The sequence below is a fragment of the Geotrypetes seraphini genome, chromosome 4, assembly GCF_902459505.1.
Source record: "Geotrypetes seraphini chromosome 4, aGeoSer1.1, whole genome shotgun sequence".
In the NCBI taxonomy this organism is placed as follows: Eukaryota; Metazoa; Chordata; class Amphibia; order Gymnophiona; family Dermophiidae; genus Geotrypetes; species Geotrypetes seraphini.
Window position 1 is genome coordinate 22,849,009 of NC_047087.1, and position 15,720 is coordinate 22,864,728.

The 15,720-nt window shown below is 44.7% G+C and overlaps 1 protein-coding gene across 1 annotated transcript in view; it reads right to left on the bottom strand.

Moving 5' to 3' along the window:
• The window catches only part of BCO1 (beta-carotene oxygenase 1), a 42,465-nt gene that overhangs the window by 14,755 nt on the left and 11,990 nt on the right, over nt 1–15,720 (bottom strand). The window contains exons 5-8 of the mRNA XM_033943737.1: nt 12,533–12,680; nt 7,890–8,110; nt 5,042–5,299; nt 3,042–3,147 (exon numbers count right to left, since the gene is read on the bottom strand). Of these exons, the coding sequence (XP_033799628.1) occupies nt 3,042–3,147; nt 5,042–5,299; nt 7,890–8,110; nt 12,533–12,680 (733 nt within the window). The remainder of the gene's footprint in view (nt 1–3,041; nt 3,148–5,041; nt 5,300–7,889; nt 8,111–12,532; nt 12,681–15,720) is intronic.

Sequence of the window (15,720 nt, forward strand, 5' to 3'; positions counted from 1 at the left end):
CAACTCTTGTTGTAAACCGCCTAGAACTGAACGGTATTGGCGGGATAGAAGACACCAACGTAATGTAATAGATTTAAAACAAACTGGAGAAAATATTTCTTCACACAATGTGTAATGAAGCTCTGGAATTCGTTGCCAGAGAATGTGGTGAAATCAGTTAGCTTAGCGGAATTTTAAAAAAAGTTTGTTGACATCACCAATGAGGTTGGCTCTTAGGCACTGGTGGAATGAGGCATTATGACAAGGGACTTCCTAAAAAGTTTCATTTCAAAAAAATACCCTTCTCAAATGTCATTTCAATTTCCTTAGTCCAAGTTATTCAGAGGTGAATAGCTCATAAACTTAATTCCTTTTTGGTTACTATCTAAGGGGCTCAGATCCCCGTGTGTTATATATGTTTCACAAGTACACTAGAAAGGGAATTAACCTCACTGGTTCATGTTCCCCTCCTGCCCTGTTGTTAATCAAAAACACTTTTAGTTCTTAAACTTATGTTTTTTAAACAAGGACTTCACTTTTAGATCCCGGGCAGGGTGTTGTTGAAAATAGGCAGTGATTTACACCTCTGAATAACTTGGACTAAGAAAATTGAAATGACATTTGAGAAGGGTATTTTTTGAAATGAATATATGCTCTTTCTCATCCTGTATATGATTTTGGTGACTTCCTAAAAAGTTCTCAGCCCGACCAAGAAGACAATGATGTGGACCCATGAAACCTTACAAGTTATTCCACACTTTTCGTTTCAATGATATAAAGTGAAAAGTGTCAAGAAAAGTATGGAATAAGTTGTAAGTTTCAAGGCTCCACATCATTCTCTTCTTGGTTTGGTGAGAACTTTTCAGCGGCCCCTCGTATACTTTATTACTTATATTCTGCCATTATACAAAGTGGATTACAACAGTACACTAATATTTAAAACAATAACTTAACATTCATAATACCACATGCATCATTATTAAATAACATAACAAAAGCTTTATAATTTCCTGAGAGGATCATTAAATCCAATATTTCTGACAAGTAAGTACCTCAATGCACATATTTCATCTGGCATAATACAGTAGATGACCATTTTAAATGTTTCTTAAATTGATATAAATCATTTGACTGTCGGAGATACACTGGAGGCCTTTTCCATTCTGTTGGCCCTGCACATGGAGTTGCTTTTGTGCTGGTGCAACCAATCCTGATTGTGCTGCTGAATGGGGTCATTTACACACCCAGCTGCCATTGGCTGCATGCCAGCCTGTACATCAGCTTTCAACAGGTGTAAGTGCCACACCCAAAGTGAGGTGTAAGATCCACACGATTCTAGAATCCCATAAAGGGGACAGCATATAGTGCACCCTTTGCAGAATATTAGTTTAGTGTGGATCTTCCCAGCACCTAATTTTGCGTGTTGTTTATAGAATTTTCCCCAACACTGGCTCCCAATCTCTTATAGGATTACGTATAAAATAGCTTTAATAACCTTTAAAACTCAATTCCGTGCGAATGTAAGGAAGTTCTTCTTCACTCAGAGAGTGGTAAAAAACTGGAATGCTCTTCCGGAGTTTGTCGTAGGGGAAAACACCAACCAGGGATTCAAGACAAAGTTAGACAAGTTCCTGCTGTACCAGAATGTACGCAGGTAGGGCTAGTCTCAGTTAGGGCGCTGGTCTTTGACCAAGGGCCGCCGCGTGAGCGGACAGCTGGGCACGATGGATCACTGGTCTGACCCAACAGTGGCAATTCTTATGTTCTTATGTCAAAAGCACCCGTATTTCTCGATAAGCTTCTTATCTCTTACACTCCCCCTAGGACATTAAGATCAAATGAACCACACCTTCTATCCATCCCATCCTTGAAAGTTATTAATACGCGGCACACTGACATAAGAACATAATAGCCTTACTGTGTCAGACCAATGGTTCATCTAGCCCAGTAGCCCGTTCTCATGGTGGCCAATCCAGGTCACTAGTACTTGGCCAAAACCCAAGGAGTAGCAACATTCCATGCTACCGATCCAGGGCAAGCAGTAGCTTCCCCCATGTCTTTCTCAATAATAGACTATGGATTTTTCCTCCAGGAAATTGTCCAAAACTTTCTTAAAACCATCTTCTCTGTTACAGCCCCCCAACTCTGGAACTCCTTCTGACCTCAACGCCCTCCCCGGCTGATACACCTCCCGCAAATTCTGATAGTTCGCTGGCACATAGCTATACAAACTCTGATGAACTACTGATAGCAACTTAAAACAAACCCTTTGAGCCACCGGAAGCCAATACAATTTCTTTAACACTGGAGTAATGTGTTCTCTGCGTGAAATACCCAAAAATCAACCTAGCCGCTGAGTTCATCAATTGTTGTGATGCTTTACATTTGACTTTCGCCAAGCCCAAGTAAAGCATATTACAATAGTCTAAACGAGTCAAAATCAGTGCTTGAACCAATGAACGAAAATCATATGGAAGGAGCATTGGTTTTACTCTATACACTTCCCCCTCCCCATTCGCAGTTTCCACACTCGCGGTTTCATATATTTGCTATTTTTTTGGGGGGACCCCCCTGTCCCCCCCCATAGTTTACCATGTTCCCGCCTCTCTCCAGCCTTCCTCCCGGCATCCCTACCTTACCTGGCGGTCTAGCAGGCTTTCGGTCTAGCAGGCTGCTGTGAGCTCCTGTCGTAGTCTTGAAAGACTACAGGAACTCACGGCAGCCATTTCCTATTGGCGATCTGCATGGGGCAGGAGCGTAGGAAGATTGTTCCTGCCCCGAAAGCCTGCTAGACCACCAGATAAGATCGGAATGTCGGGGGGGGGGGGAGGAGGGAGGGAGGCAGGGGGGGATCAGAGCCGGACAAGAAGATATTTGCGTTTTTTCTCAATTTGCGGTCCAGCTCTGCCCCTATCCCCGCGAATACCGAGGGAGAAGTGTAAAGTGTCGGCAACTGCGCGTATCAAACCAAAACCCTGTGCTATTCAGACTGAACGTGCAAAATAGTGATTTTGGCGATCTGCCTGCCTGTTTGTGTTTGTACCTTCGGACAAGACTCTTACCTTCACATAGTACTTCTGGAATACAGTAAACGACACCTTCTTTTTCCTTAAGTGCCTTTGCAGTTACTAGTGGAAGTCTGACTAAGTTAACACCCACTTCTGCATTCTAATAAATAAGAGATGAAAACAGTTAAACTCTTCGAAATTGATGCTATTTAGTTTTGCAGTCCATGTTTCTGAAATTTTATTTTCAGCCTCACTTTCTGTGTTGCTCCTGTCACAGTATTTTTCCCACCCGACACCCCTGAAATTCATTTCCTGCTATAATATACTGAAAAATTGTTTGTTAGGGCAATTATTTGTTTTAGTGTGTGGCTTTCCAATCTACTTGGGAACCTTTTTGGAATATTCGTACCCTGATGGTTTGTAGTAGAATACTAAATGGTTACTGAGACACTATTTGTATGGAGATCGGGGGGGGGGGAGGGCAGGTTATAGAAAGTATGATATGTGGTCATATGAAATTTTAAATAAACTTGAAACTATGATGTTCAGTGTTGTGCATTGTCTATTTTTGTTCTGCTCAATAAATACAGGCAGTCCCCAGATTACGAACATCCAACTTACGTTACACTCGTACTTACAAACGGGGCTCCTGCTTTTCCTTTGGGTATTCCAACGCACCCCTCTCACTCACTCCCATGTCCCAATGTGCCTCTCTCCTTCCTGTGTCCTAATTCACCCCTCTCTCTCCCTCCCTCCGTTTTCTGTCACAAGTTCATGCCTCCTTCCCGCGGGTGGTTACCTTCATCTAGCCAGCTCCATCCTCTTCCTCCTTCCAGTCGCACTTGTTTCTCTTCACAAAGCTGCGGGCAATGGCTCCTACATGCAACCTGTGGCTTATCCGGAAGCCTTCCCTTTGATGTCCCTCTAACAGAATGGAGGGAGGGAAGGAGGGAGAGAGAGATGGGCACTTTTGGACATGAGAGAGAGGAGGTACATTGGGATACAGAAGGAAGGGAAGGAGCACATATTTGGACAAAAGATCAAAGAGGGAGGAGGGGAGGGGAAATGAACTTGGGACACAGAATGGAGGAAGGGAGGGAGGGGAGCATGAACTTGGGATACAGTATGGAAGAATGAAGGAAGTGAGGGAAAGATACTGAGATGTAGGAGGGAATAGAAAGAGGAGAATTGTTGGGGACAGGGAAGGAGAAATGGTGGTGGGAGAGGCGTGGGGTAGAGATGCATAGGGAAGAGAGAGATAAGAGCGAGAAATGTTGGATGGAGATGAAACAGTGGGATGGATGCAAAAGGGGCCACAAGATGGTAGAGAAGGTGGGAAGAATGCTAGGATCAGATTTTGGGAAGGAAAAAGAACATTTTCCACTACTCTATGCTCAAAGGGAAGACTTATGGGTCAGCTGGGGGCAGCATGTAGGAAATGCCGCCCGTGGTTTTGTGAAGAGAAACAAGATCAGCATCTTTCCCTCACTTAAGAACAGTTTTAAAAATGGAACTCGTTCTTAACCTGGGGACTGCTTGTATATTGAAACATAAAATATAATAATACAACAAACTGAGGTATTACATATCTTTAAAAAAAGAAGAAAATTCAAAGATTTTTTTCTTCTTTTTTTCCCCCCTTCAGTTGAAGCTGTATTAGTGATTAACTTTAGGATCTCCGAAATGCTAATCTAACGGTCTTGAAATCTTTTTTCTTTTACACTGATCTAATCCTGTTTCAGTTTGTAAGGAATTAGTAATAAATGTGTACAAATGGTGCATTGTTAAAATGCTGTAATAAATTGCTGATAACTATGGGGTCCTTTTAATAAGGTGCGCTAACCGATTTAGCGCGCGCTAAAGATTAGCGCACGCTAAAGATTAGCGCACGCTAAATGCTAAGGTGTCCATTATATCCTACGGGCATCTTAGCATTTAGTGCGCACTAAATTGGTTAGTGTACCTTAATAAAAGGATCCGTATGTTTTAATTGCTACTTAAAAAACTCCACAGAGAAGGAGATTTTTTTTTTTTAAAAGTTTTTTTGTGGTCACCTTGTCATGCTGGAGTGGGATAACAAATCGTTGGCAGATGGGGATGGAGGCAAGGCTGCTGTTACCGTCAAAGACTTTTTTCAGGTTTGCCATGTAGAACACATCATACAAGCTACTGTCTTTGTAGGCAATCACATCTACAACAAGATGGCCGTCTTCTTCATAGGCATTTACATGATGAAACACAACCAATGCGTTGGTGTAGAATTTGGTCTCGATGGGCTTTTTTGTTCTCTTATCCACAACATGAATCCATGTCTGAAAGATATCAAAAGAACGATGCTATTCTGAACGACACCTTTGATAACTTTTTCCACCAAGAATAACATCAGCAGTGAAATAGATGTTTGTTTGGATTATAGCTTCTGTTAGATCAGGGGTGTCCAATGTCGGTCCTCGAGGGCCGCAATCCAGTCAGGTTTTCAGGATTTCCCCAATGAATATGCATTGAAAGTAGTGCATGCAAATAGATCTCATGCATATTCATTGGGGAAATCCTGAAAACCCGACTGGATTGTGGCCCTCGAGGACCGACATTGGACACCCCTGTGTTAGATAGATTGTGAGCCCACCGGGACAGATAGGGAAAATGCTTGAGTAACTGATTGTAAAACCACTTAGATAACCTTGATAGGCGGTATATAAAATCCTAATATACTAGATACTAGATACTTCAGTCCTATGACTTGTCCCCACCTCCCTTCCTCCCCCTTCCTCTTCCTGAAGCGCAGAAAGTTGGTGTGCTGAAGTTTTATGTCTGTTTCCTAAGCCCAAAAATATGAAGAACGTTTACTCAGAGGCCCAGATTCTCTAAAAGGCATCAATGTCGGCGGCTGCCGATTGCGTGTCAATCACGCGATGGCACCGTTTAGAGCATCGCGCCTTCGGGAAAGGTAGGCGCCAGAAATGTAGGCCAGGGTTTTTCAAAGCCTACCTTTCCGGCACCTACCTTTGATGTGAATCGCACTTTTTGGAGGCGCTTTATAGCGCCTAATGCCTCTTCTGGCGTTAGCCACGTCTATGGTGGTGTTCAAGTCTCTCTGTAGGTGCAATTCTGGTGCCATTTTTTTAGGCACCATGAAAATTCTTTTAAAAGGTCTTTTAAATGGTGTTTTGCACTTAGGCACCGGTAGGGCGCCTACCTGCGCACAAGTTAATACACCATTCAATGGCATAGTAAGGGGAGTGCGGAGGGGGGTGGGACGGTCCACCCTGGGTGCAGACCTGGATATTCAGTGGAAGATAGCCCGCTAAGTGCTGTTTGGTTTGGCCCCAGAGTATCTATCTTCCCAATTTAAACTAAACTAAACATGCATGGGATGAACACAAGAGGATCTAGAATCAGAAAATAATATTAAATATTGAACTAAGGCCAGTACTGGGCAGACTTGCATATGGCTGTATATGGCTGTTTGGTGGAGGATGGGCTGGGGAGAGCTTCAATGGCTGGGAGGGTGTAGATGGGCTGGAGTAGGTTTTGACAGAGATTTCAGCAGTTGGAACCCAAGCACAGTACCGGGTAGAGCTTTGGATTCTTGCCCAGAAATAGCTAAGAAGAAAAAATTTAAATTGAATCAGGTTGGTCAGACTGGATGGACCATTCGGGTCTTTATCTGCCTTCATCTACTATGTTACTATGTTAAACCTTAAGGCCCTGATTCTACAAAGTGCGTCCTGATTTTAGGCAGCTTTAGGCGTCCTACAGCTGTCTAATCAGCTAATCGGGATCCATGTTTTTAAAAAAAATGCTCCCCAGGCAGGCCGCCTATATTGAAGGCGCCTCTGGGAGCCTGAGGCCCGCAAGACACCTAAGCTCGCCTAAGGGCCTTAGGCGAACCTAGGCGGCCCTACACGTCTCCCTAGTAGAGGAAGAGACGCTTACAATGTAGGCCAGCAAAATGCTGGTCTACATTGTAAGTAGACGCGGCCGCTAAACTTATCGTGGCAAGGGATCTCTCTGCCGCTATAAGTATAGCAGCCACGGCCGCCTGTCCGATTGCCGGCAGGAGGGTGCCCAATCCCTCCTGCCGGAAGACGCCCCCCTTCGCACACACACCCCGCGCTAACAGCCCCCAAACCTCCCCCCCACCAAACTAACCTTTAATTGTTGGCCAGATGGGTCTTGCCCGTCCAGCCGGCAGGCCCGACTCGTCGAAATGAGGCAGGCCCGCCCCTTCCCGGCACATCCCGCAAAGCCTAAGGCCTGATTGGCCCAGGCTCTAGAAGCCTGGACCAATCAGGCCTTAGGCATAGCAGGTCCGCCCATCCCCACTAAGCCTAAGGCCTGATTGGTGGTTACTTACTTTTAAGATGCCTTATCTTACATTATGTGTATAATTTTAAGTAGCACGTTTAACTATGTAGCATGCCTGATTCTGTGTATAATTCTACGTATAGCTTCTCACAAATGTGGGCAAAGCTTTTTTGTATAATGCTGTTATAATTGTATGCTACTCAAATTAACATCACAGTGTTTGTTTAAATTAATAAATAAACCTCTAGCTGTTGGTTACTGATGTAAAACTTACTTATTAGGTGAATTTGATTTGCTCAGACCCAGGATATAAGATTACACATAACATAACATAACATTGTTAACCTAAAGTATGCAGCATAAGCCAGGGTGGGCAACCAATGGTCCTCGAAGGCCATAACCCAGCTGGGTTGTCAAGATTTCCACAGTGAAGATGCCTGACATCTATTTGCATACAACGGATGCAGGACATGCAAATCAATCTCATACATATTCATTGCGGAAATCTTGACAACCCAGCTGGGTTGTTCCCTTGAGGGCAGTGGTTGCCCGGCCACTGTATAAGAAATAAGACTGATAGCAGAGCTGGGTTACCTTTTCTTCTTTATGGAAGTTGAGACAGGAAGCCCAGTTGGCACCTCGGAAGTAAGCTGTTGCCAATTTCAGAATATCGAGTTTGAAAGGTTGCTCAATAAAAATAATGTAGTTTTCCGACATTCCAAAGCTGTGATAGTAGCTGGGGTTGATGCGGCTATAGGATGGAATGCTGCAGACCAGCTCCGTACGCTTCAGGCAGGAATTTTTCTTGTCTTTTTCTACGATGGCAGTGTAGACAGAGAGAACATAAGAATTGCCGCTGCTGGGTCAGACCTGGGGTCCATTGTGCCCAGCAGTCTACTCACGCGGCAGCCCTCTGGTCAAAGACCAGCGCCCTAAATGAGACTAGCCCTACCTGCGTACGTTCTGGTTCAGCAGGAACTTGTCTAACTTTGTCTTGAATCCCTGGAGGGTGTTTTCCCCTATGACAGACTCCAGCAGAGCGTTCCAGTTTTTTACCACTCTCTGGGTGAAGAACTTCCTTACGTTCGTACGGAATCTATCCCCTTTCAATTTTAGAGAGTGCCCTCTCATTCTCCCTACCTTGGAGAGGGTGAACAACCTGCCCTTATCAAATATTTGTGAAATGGTTGGTCCTTCAACATGCATCTTGACTTTTCGCACGGTTGCTCTTTGTGACCTTGGCCAGGTCATTTCAATGTCCATTGCCTTTGCTATAGCTTTGCTTGCAAGCTTTCTTGGCGAAGGGAAATAACTAGGGTATCATTCTAAACTGTACTTCACCTCGAGCTTGGATTTGGAAGAGGAAATGCTTAAATCTATATTCCAAATCCAGCATCAGTATTGCAAAATGGGCCGGGCCTTTAATCTTGCTGTCTGTTTCATATAACTGTTTATACAGGCACAGGCCCACCCATACTTGGCCCAGGTCTACTCAGCTGTAGTATTTCATACCCCTCTCTTCCTCTCCTCTGGTAGCCCACCATCTGCCCCCCTCTCTGAATTCCTCATCCCTCCCCAGTCTCCCCCCGAGACATCTTGGTAGCTAGAGCGATTCATCCTCGGACTTTGCCACCTGCACTGGTCTATGCAGGCTTCCTTCTGCTGTGTCCTACCAGTGAGGAAACAGGAAGTAATGTCAGCTAGGGCAGGATGCAGCAAGGGGTGCCTACGGGGGCTGGCGCAGGCAGCGAAGTTGAATCACTGAGGCTTCCAGGATGCCTATTTGGTAGACCAAGAAGGAACAGAGGAATTCAGAGGGGAAGAAGAAGGTCTCTGATGGTGGGGACAGGTGTGTGTGTGTGTGTTTGGGGGGTGGGGGGTTGGGCAGCAGAGAGGAAATGCTGAACTAAGGGGGGAGAGGATGAAAGGGCCCACCCAAGTAACTGTAGGCTCACCCAAAATAGTACATCTGGCTTCTCCACTGGCATACTCATAACAAAAACTTTAATTCTACAGGTTATAACGCAGACAAAGTACACTTTACTTGTCCTGTGTACCAGTTTCTGGTTTTAGAAAAAAGCACAGTCCATTTCATTTGTCTGGACCGTGTACAGATTTTTTCTCGTAGTCTCATTTCTAACTACACTACTCTCCATTTTTAAGGTTTAAGTTTAATAATCTGAAATATCATCTCTTGTACACAATGTGAACGTGGAAATGAAAATGAATTTGTGCAAACAGTAATATATTTACCTAATGTACCATTTTCAATGTAGCTGATGTGTTATTTATAATTGCTATCTAATTCTGCTCCAGGAAAATGTTATTTTATGGAAGAAAATACTGTGTTAATGGCGGGGTAGCAAGGGGAGTGGGAACCACCCTGGTGCCAGCTTGGCAGGGGCACCGAAACCTCTTCTCTCCCTCCCCCCCACCAGCAATGGGATGCAATATGATGCAACGGGATGAGTATCTGAAGGGCACCCCCTCCCCCTCTGCTACCTCTTCAAATCTTTGCCAGCAGCAAGCAGGTTGTCCTATGTGCTACTCGCGCTGGCCTCGTCCCTCACTCTGAAGTCACTCCTTGTTCATGGGATCAGGTCATGACATCATATGGAAGGCTAAACTGGCGTGAGGAGTGAGTATTCCAGCCTGCTTGTTGCTGATGAAGATACGAAGAGGTACTGGAAAGGAGAGATGTGGTGATGTCACAGTGCTGGCGACAAGTGTGTGTAGGGGGTGCATGGCCATGTCATGGCAGTTGGGAAGAGTGAATCGGGGGGCACACAGGGAAGTGATGCCAGGCATCTCTGCCCTGGGTGTCAACCTCTCTCACTATGCCATTCGGTGAGCCAGTTTGCTGTAAAGAAGGACCTATGAGCTTATGTGCATATTTAGAGAATGAACGCCAAAGAATGATTTTAGGAGTATATTCACCATTTCTTAGCTAATGTAGGGACATCGTGGTCTTCACAGTCTCAATGAATGATAAACAGAAAATGATACCAGGTTTGATTATCATCATACACGGTGTCTGGGACAAAAAAACGGGACCCCAACATTTTTCCAAATAACTCAAAAGTGTCCTATTGCAGCAGAAACTTGTGCCTGAAATTTGTCTTTCAAGCAAAAAACAAAAGGAATTGACCCTGAAATATCCACAAAGAAGAAAATCCAGAGAAAACCAAAAAAACTCTGTGGAGTGACGATGTTCCTAAATGGACTTTATTAGAAAGTGTCAAAGTTCCAAAGGTACACTGAAATCATCCACATAAAATAATTCCATCCACATAAGAGCCTTAAAAGACCTAGGTTGAAGACTCTTATGTGGATGATTTATTTTGATGTGGATGGAATTATTTTATGTGGATGATTTCAGTGTACCTTTGGAACTTTGACACTTTCTAATAATGTCAATTTAGGAACATCGTCACTCCACAGAGTTTTTTTGGTTTTCTCTGAAATTTGTGTTTCAACAGGATGGAGCTCCAGCGCACTGAGCTTACAAAAGAGGTCAGCTCTTAATTAACAAAACCCCAAAATTCATTGAGCCAATTTGAACACAAATTATAAATTAACTAAACAAAATAGTAAATTTGATCACGTAACCCATTGCTCAAGGAATTACATCGGCATCCAGGGTACCTTAAGAGTTCAATTTAAGTGTGCTTGTATTGCATTTAAAATTCTCTTTGGCATCTTTATTACTTTGGTTCCTTTAGATTGGAATGTACACAGATCTCATCTCGCTAGGAGTTCAAATAAATTAGAACTTACATTTCCTTCCCTTAGGAGTAAAAACAGAACTTTCAAGAGATTCAGCCACTCTTACATTTTCAAACTAACCGAGCTCTGGAATGAGTGACCACTTCCAGTTAGATGTCTAGGCCCCTTCGTTTTATTTCGAAAAGCTGTGAAAACTTTTTTGTTTACTAAACACTTTGGAAACTAAGGGCCCCTTTTACAAAGATGCGCTAGCGGTTTTAGCGCGTGCTAAAATGCCACGCGCGCTAGCCGCTACCGCCTCCTTTTAAGCAGGCGGTAATTTTTTGGCTATCGTGAACTAATCTTGTGCGTGCGCTAAAAACGCTAGCACACCTTAGTAAAAGGAGCCCTAAGTCATTCTAGATTACATTATTCTTCTATATTTATGCGCTATACTTACATTATTGTAAACTGAGTCGAGCACCTTTTGGTTGAAGACCCGGTCTATAAAATTAAATTTTAGTTTAGTTGAGGTTGTTCAAGCATTGTCGTTGACTTGGCTTGATTACTGCAATCGGCTTTACCTTGGATTGACAAAGAAAACATGTAGACCTTGACAGACTACTAGTGGGTATAGCTAGGATTGAACATATCACTCCCGTTCTAAGATCTCTACATTGGTTGCCTGTACAACAGTGAATATGGTATAAAGTAGAGAATGACACGGTGACAAAATTCATCACAGTTCCCGTCCCCGCGGATAACCGCGGGAAACCATCTTCATGTCATTCTTTAAGGAGAGAGGAAAGAATCAGAGTATAATTGGGCACAACCACTGACCCGCAAGCTTTGCTTTGAAGAATGCTGGTGTAGAAGGACTGAGGTTGAAATAGACACTAGAAAATGACATGGGATTATTTCCCGCGATTATCCGTGGGGACGGGAACGGTGATGAATTTTGTCATCGTGTCATTCTTTATTATAAAGTATTATCAGCTGTTCACCAGATAGTGTACTTTTCTGCTCCCTCTTGTTTTCCAAGTTTATCAACCAGAGAGATTTATGCTCTGCGGAGGGGGGGGATGTTGCTAACTAGCTTAAAGGAAGACGGGATTCACTATGTGAAATCTAGAATGGCTATTTTTTCCATTGCTGGGAACTATCTTTGGAACTCTACGCCAGGCGTGATGAGATTGTGTAAGGATCGCATGTCTTTTAAGAAATTCCTAAAAACACACTTGTTTGTAGATGCTTTTCGCCAAGTTCAGTGGGTTCTTGGATTGTTCCAGGTTTAATGGGGTTTTATTTTTTGAGAGAAAATTAGGAAGGATTGTTTTGAAATTATTGTAATATTTTATGTCGTCTTGTTTGAGTTTTCTACCATATGTACGATTGTACACCGCTTAGATAAAAATTTAAACAAATGCAAAGTATTTTGAAACTGCGTGAAGAGTCCTGTTCTTTCTAGACACCGTGAAGTACTGAATCATCTTGCAAGCGCACAGACAAGTCACAGCAGCTCCATAACTTACCCAGTTGAGATGTAGGGATCTTGAAGATCATGTATTTTGTCTTTCCCATGTCAGCTATGGAGGTGCCCACATTGAGGACGTTGCCCTCTTTGTCGTAGTGAGGATGAGAAGTTGCTATATTCACGGCTATGTACTTAGTATAGTCAACCTAAAGCAATGAGAGAATCTGACTGTAGGTTTATTACACTGCATAGTGCAGTGGTTCTGAACCCTGTCCTGGAGGACCCCCAGGCCAATCGAGTTTTCAGGCTAGCCCTAATGAATATGCATGGAGCAGATCTGCATGCCTGTCACTTCCATTATATGCAAATATCTCTCATGCATATTCATTAGGGCTAGCCTGAAAACCCGATTGGCCTGGGGATCCTCCAGGACAGGATTGGGAGCCACTGGCATAGAGTGTGTTAATGGCTTCCATCTAAAGCATTGGTTCCCAACCTTGTCCTGGAGGACCACTAGGCCAGTCGGGTTTTCAGGATAGCCCTAATGAATATACATGAGCGAGATCTGCATATAATGGAGGTGCCAGGCATACAAATCTGCTCCTTGCATATTGATTAGGGCAGTGGTTCCCAACCCTGTCCTGGAGGAACACCAGGCCAATCGGGTTTTCAGGCTAGCCCTAATGAATATGCATGAGAGAGATTTGCATATGATGGAAGTGATAGGCATGCAAATTTGCTTCATGCATATTCATTAGGGCTAGCCTGAAAACCCAACTGGCCTGGTGGTCCTCCAGGACAGGGTTGGGAACCACTGATCTAAAGCTACCATTTTGGAAGTAAAAGCTTTCTAGGATGCACGGTCATGTGCTCAAAGCTGCTCCTGGATTGGAGGATCTGAGAGCAGCTGCTGGTGGTAATACAGGAGAATATTGTTTTAATAATCACACTATACTTCTGTCTATACAGCACTGTTCCTCTTTAGGTGCATTAATATATTGGAAAGGTATAGAAAAATGGTTAGAAGAGTCCCACATTTCAGACCTAATACAGGGAATATTGGAGACTAGAAGAGTACCTCAATAAAGGAGCAGTTCTTTGTAAGAAGTGGGGGGGAGGAACAGCTTTCATTAACTCAAAAGTACAAGTGTTAGGCATTTTAAATCTAGTGCATGCCTTTTCCATAGGAGATGAAGTGAGTTACATTACGTCCTGTGGGTCACTTCTCTACCATCTAAGGCAGGGGTGTCAAAGTCCCTCCTCGAGGGCCGCAATCCAGTCGGGTTTTCAGGATTTCCCCAAATGAATATGCATGAGATCTATTAGCATACAATGAAAGCAGCGCATGCAAATAAATCTCATGCATATTCATTGGGGAAATCCTGAAAACTCGACTGGATTGCGGCCCTCGAGGAGGGACTTTGACACCCCTGATCTAAGGGCAGGGTGTACATCGCTCAGGCAAACTAGTAAAAAAAACAAAAACCATGGGTTGGGAGCGATTTCAATTTGCCTAGTGTGCTATTTGTGCTGAGTAACCCAGTGAAAGGGGGAGGAACGGTGCCTGGTGCCTGTGCACAAGAGCTGAGCAGTAGGCACAGCTCTTCTGCCCAGGTCCAAAACAGTTTCTGACTGGCAGAGCTCTCGGGCATGGACGTAATTCTTGTGCGTGTTTTGTGTAAGTGTGTGTTCCGCAGCTAACAGCTGTGTTCTGACCATAGAACACATAAGAACATAAGAATTGCTGCTGCTGGGTCAGACCAGTGGTCCATCCTGCCCAGCAGTCCGCTCACGTGGCGGCCCCCAGGTCAAAGACCAGTGCTCTAAATGAGTCCAGCCTCACCTGCGTACGTTCCAGTTGAGCAGGAACTTGTCCAACTTTGTCTTGAATCCCTGGAGGGTGTTTTCCCCTATAACAGACTCCGGAAAAGCGTTCCAGCTTTCTACCACTCTCTCGGTGAAGAAGAACTTCCTTATGTTCGTACGGAATCTATCTCCTTTCAACTTTAGAGAGTGCCCTCTCGTTCACCTTACCTTGGAGAGGGTGAACAACCTGTCCTTATCTACTAAGTCTATCCCCTTCAGTATCTTGAATGTTTCAATGATGTCCCCTCTCAATCTCCTCTGCTCGAGAGAGAAGAGGCCCAGTTTCTCTAATCTCTCGCTGTACGGCAACTCCTCCAGCCCCTTAACTATTTTAGTCGCTCTTCTCTGGACCCTTTCGAGTGGTACCGTGTCCTTCTTCATATACGAATAAAGAGCTGCCAGCAGCTCCAGACCTGCAGGAAAATTTTACCTGGTGAGAGGTGGTTTTCCCTTCTGCGCTCATTTTAATACTAATGAGCTCTTCTAATGCATTTGCATAGGGTTCTTGGTGGCTGATACCACAATCGGTAAAAGCCCTCAAGAACCCTTTGGTGCATAAGTGGTGAGTTGCCTTGCAAGTAAGACTGGCTACAACCAGGCTTTTGAACCGCCCTCCCTAAATTTGTTCGCTGGCTTGCCCAAGATCACAAGGTGGGATTTTGCAACCCGACTTCACTTGTTCTCTAACCAGGGGAAGCACAATATCAAATTTTGATTGGAGGGGCCGAACAAACTAGTCTCCTGCCCTGTTCTTCAAGCTCTCTAGCTGATGCTATTGTTTTGGGTAAAATATTGGTGGGGACCATGGCCCCTGTGGTCAGTGACGTAGTGAGAGCGAAAGGCACTTGAGGCAGTGGTACCCCTCCCCTGCTCTCTTCTCCACCCCCCCCATCTGCTCCTTCCCCGCCCCCTCCCTTCACCCGTGCCTCTTTAACATTCCCAGCACAAGCAGCAACCCCAACCTGCTGCTCGTGCCAGCGTCGGCCCTTCCTCTGACGTCACTTCCTAAGCGCGGGTCCAGGAAGTGGCGTCAGAGGAAGAGTCGACACCGGCGTGGGCAGCAGGTTGCGATTGCTGCTTGCGCCACGAATGTTAGAGGTACGAGGGAAGGGGCATGTGTGTGAAGTAGTAGGGGGGGGAGGCGGAGATGACAGGTTCCAGCGCCCCCACCAAGACAGCACCCAGTGCGGACCCCACCCTTCCTCTCTTACTACGCCACTACCTGTGGTCCATTCTGTTAGGTCTATTGGGCTAGGTACTGAGAGGAAGACTTATTTGGAATTATACCTTCCAGCATCCTTGTCCAGTGGCATAGTAAGGTGGGGTGGGGGGAGCAGACCGCTCTGGGCGCCGTCTCGATAGGGGCGCCGAAAACCTCTC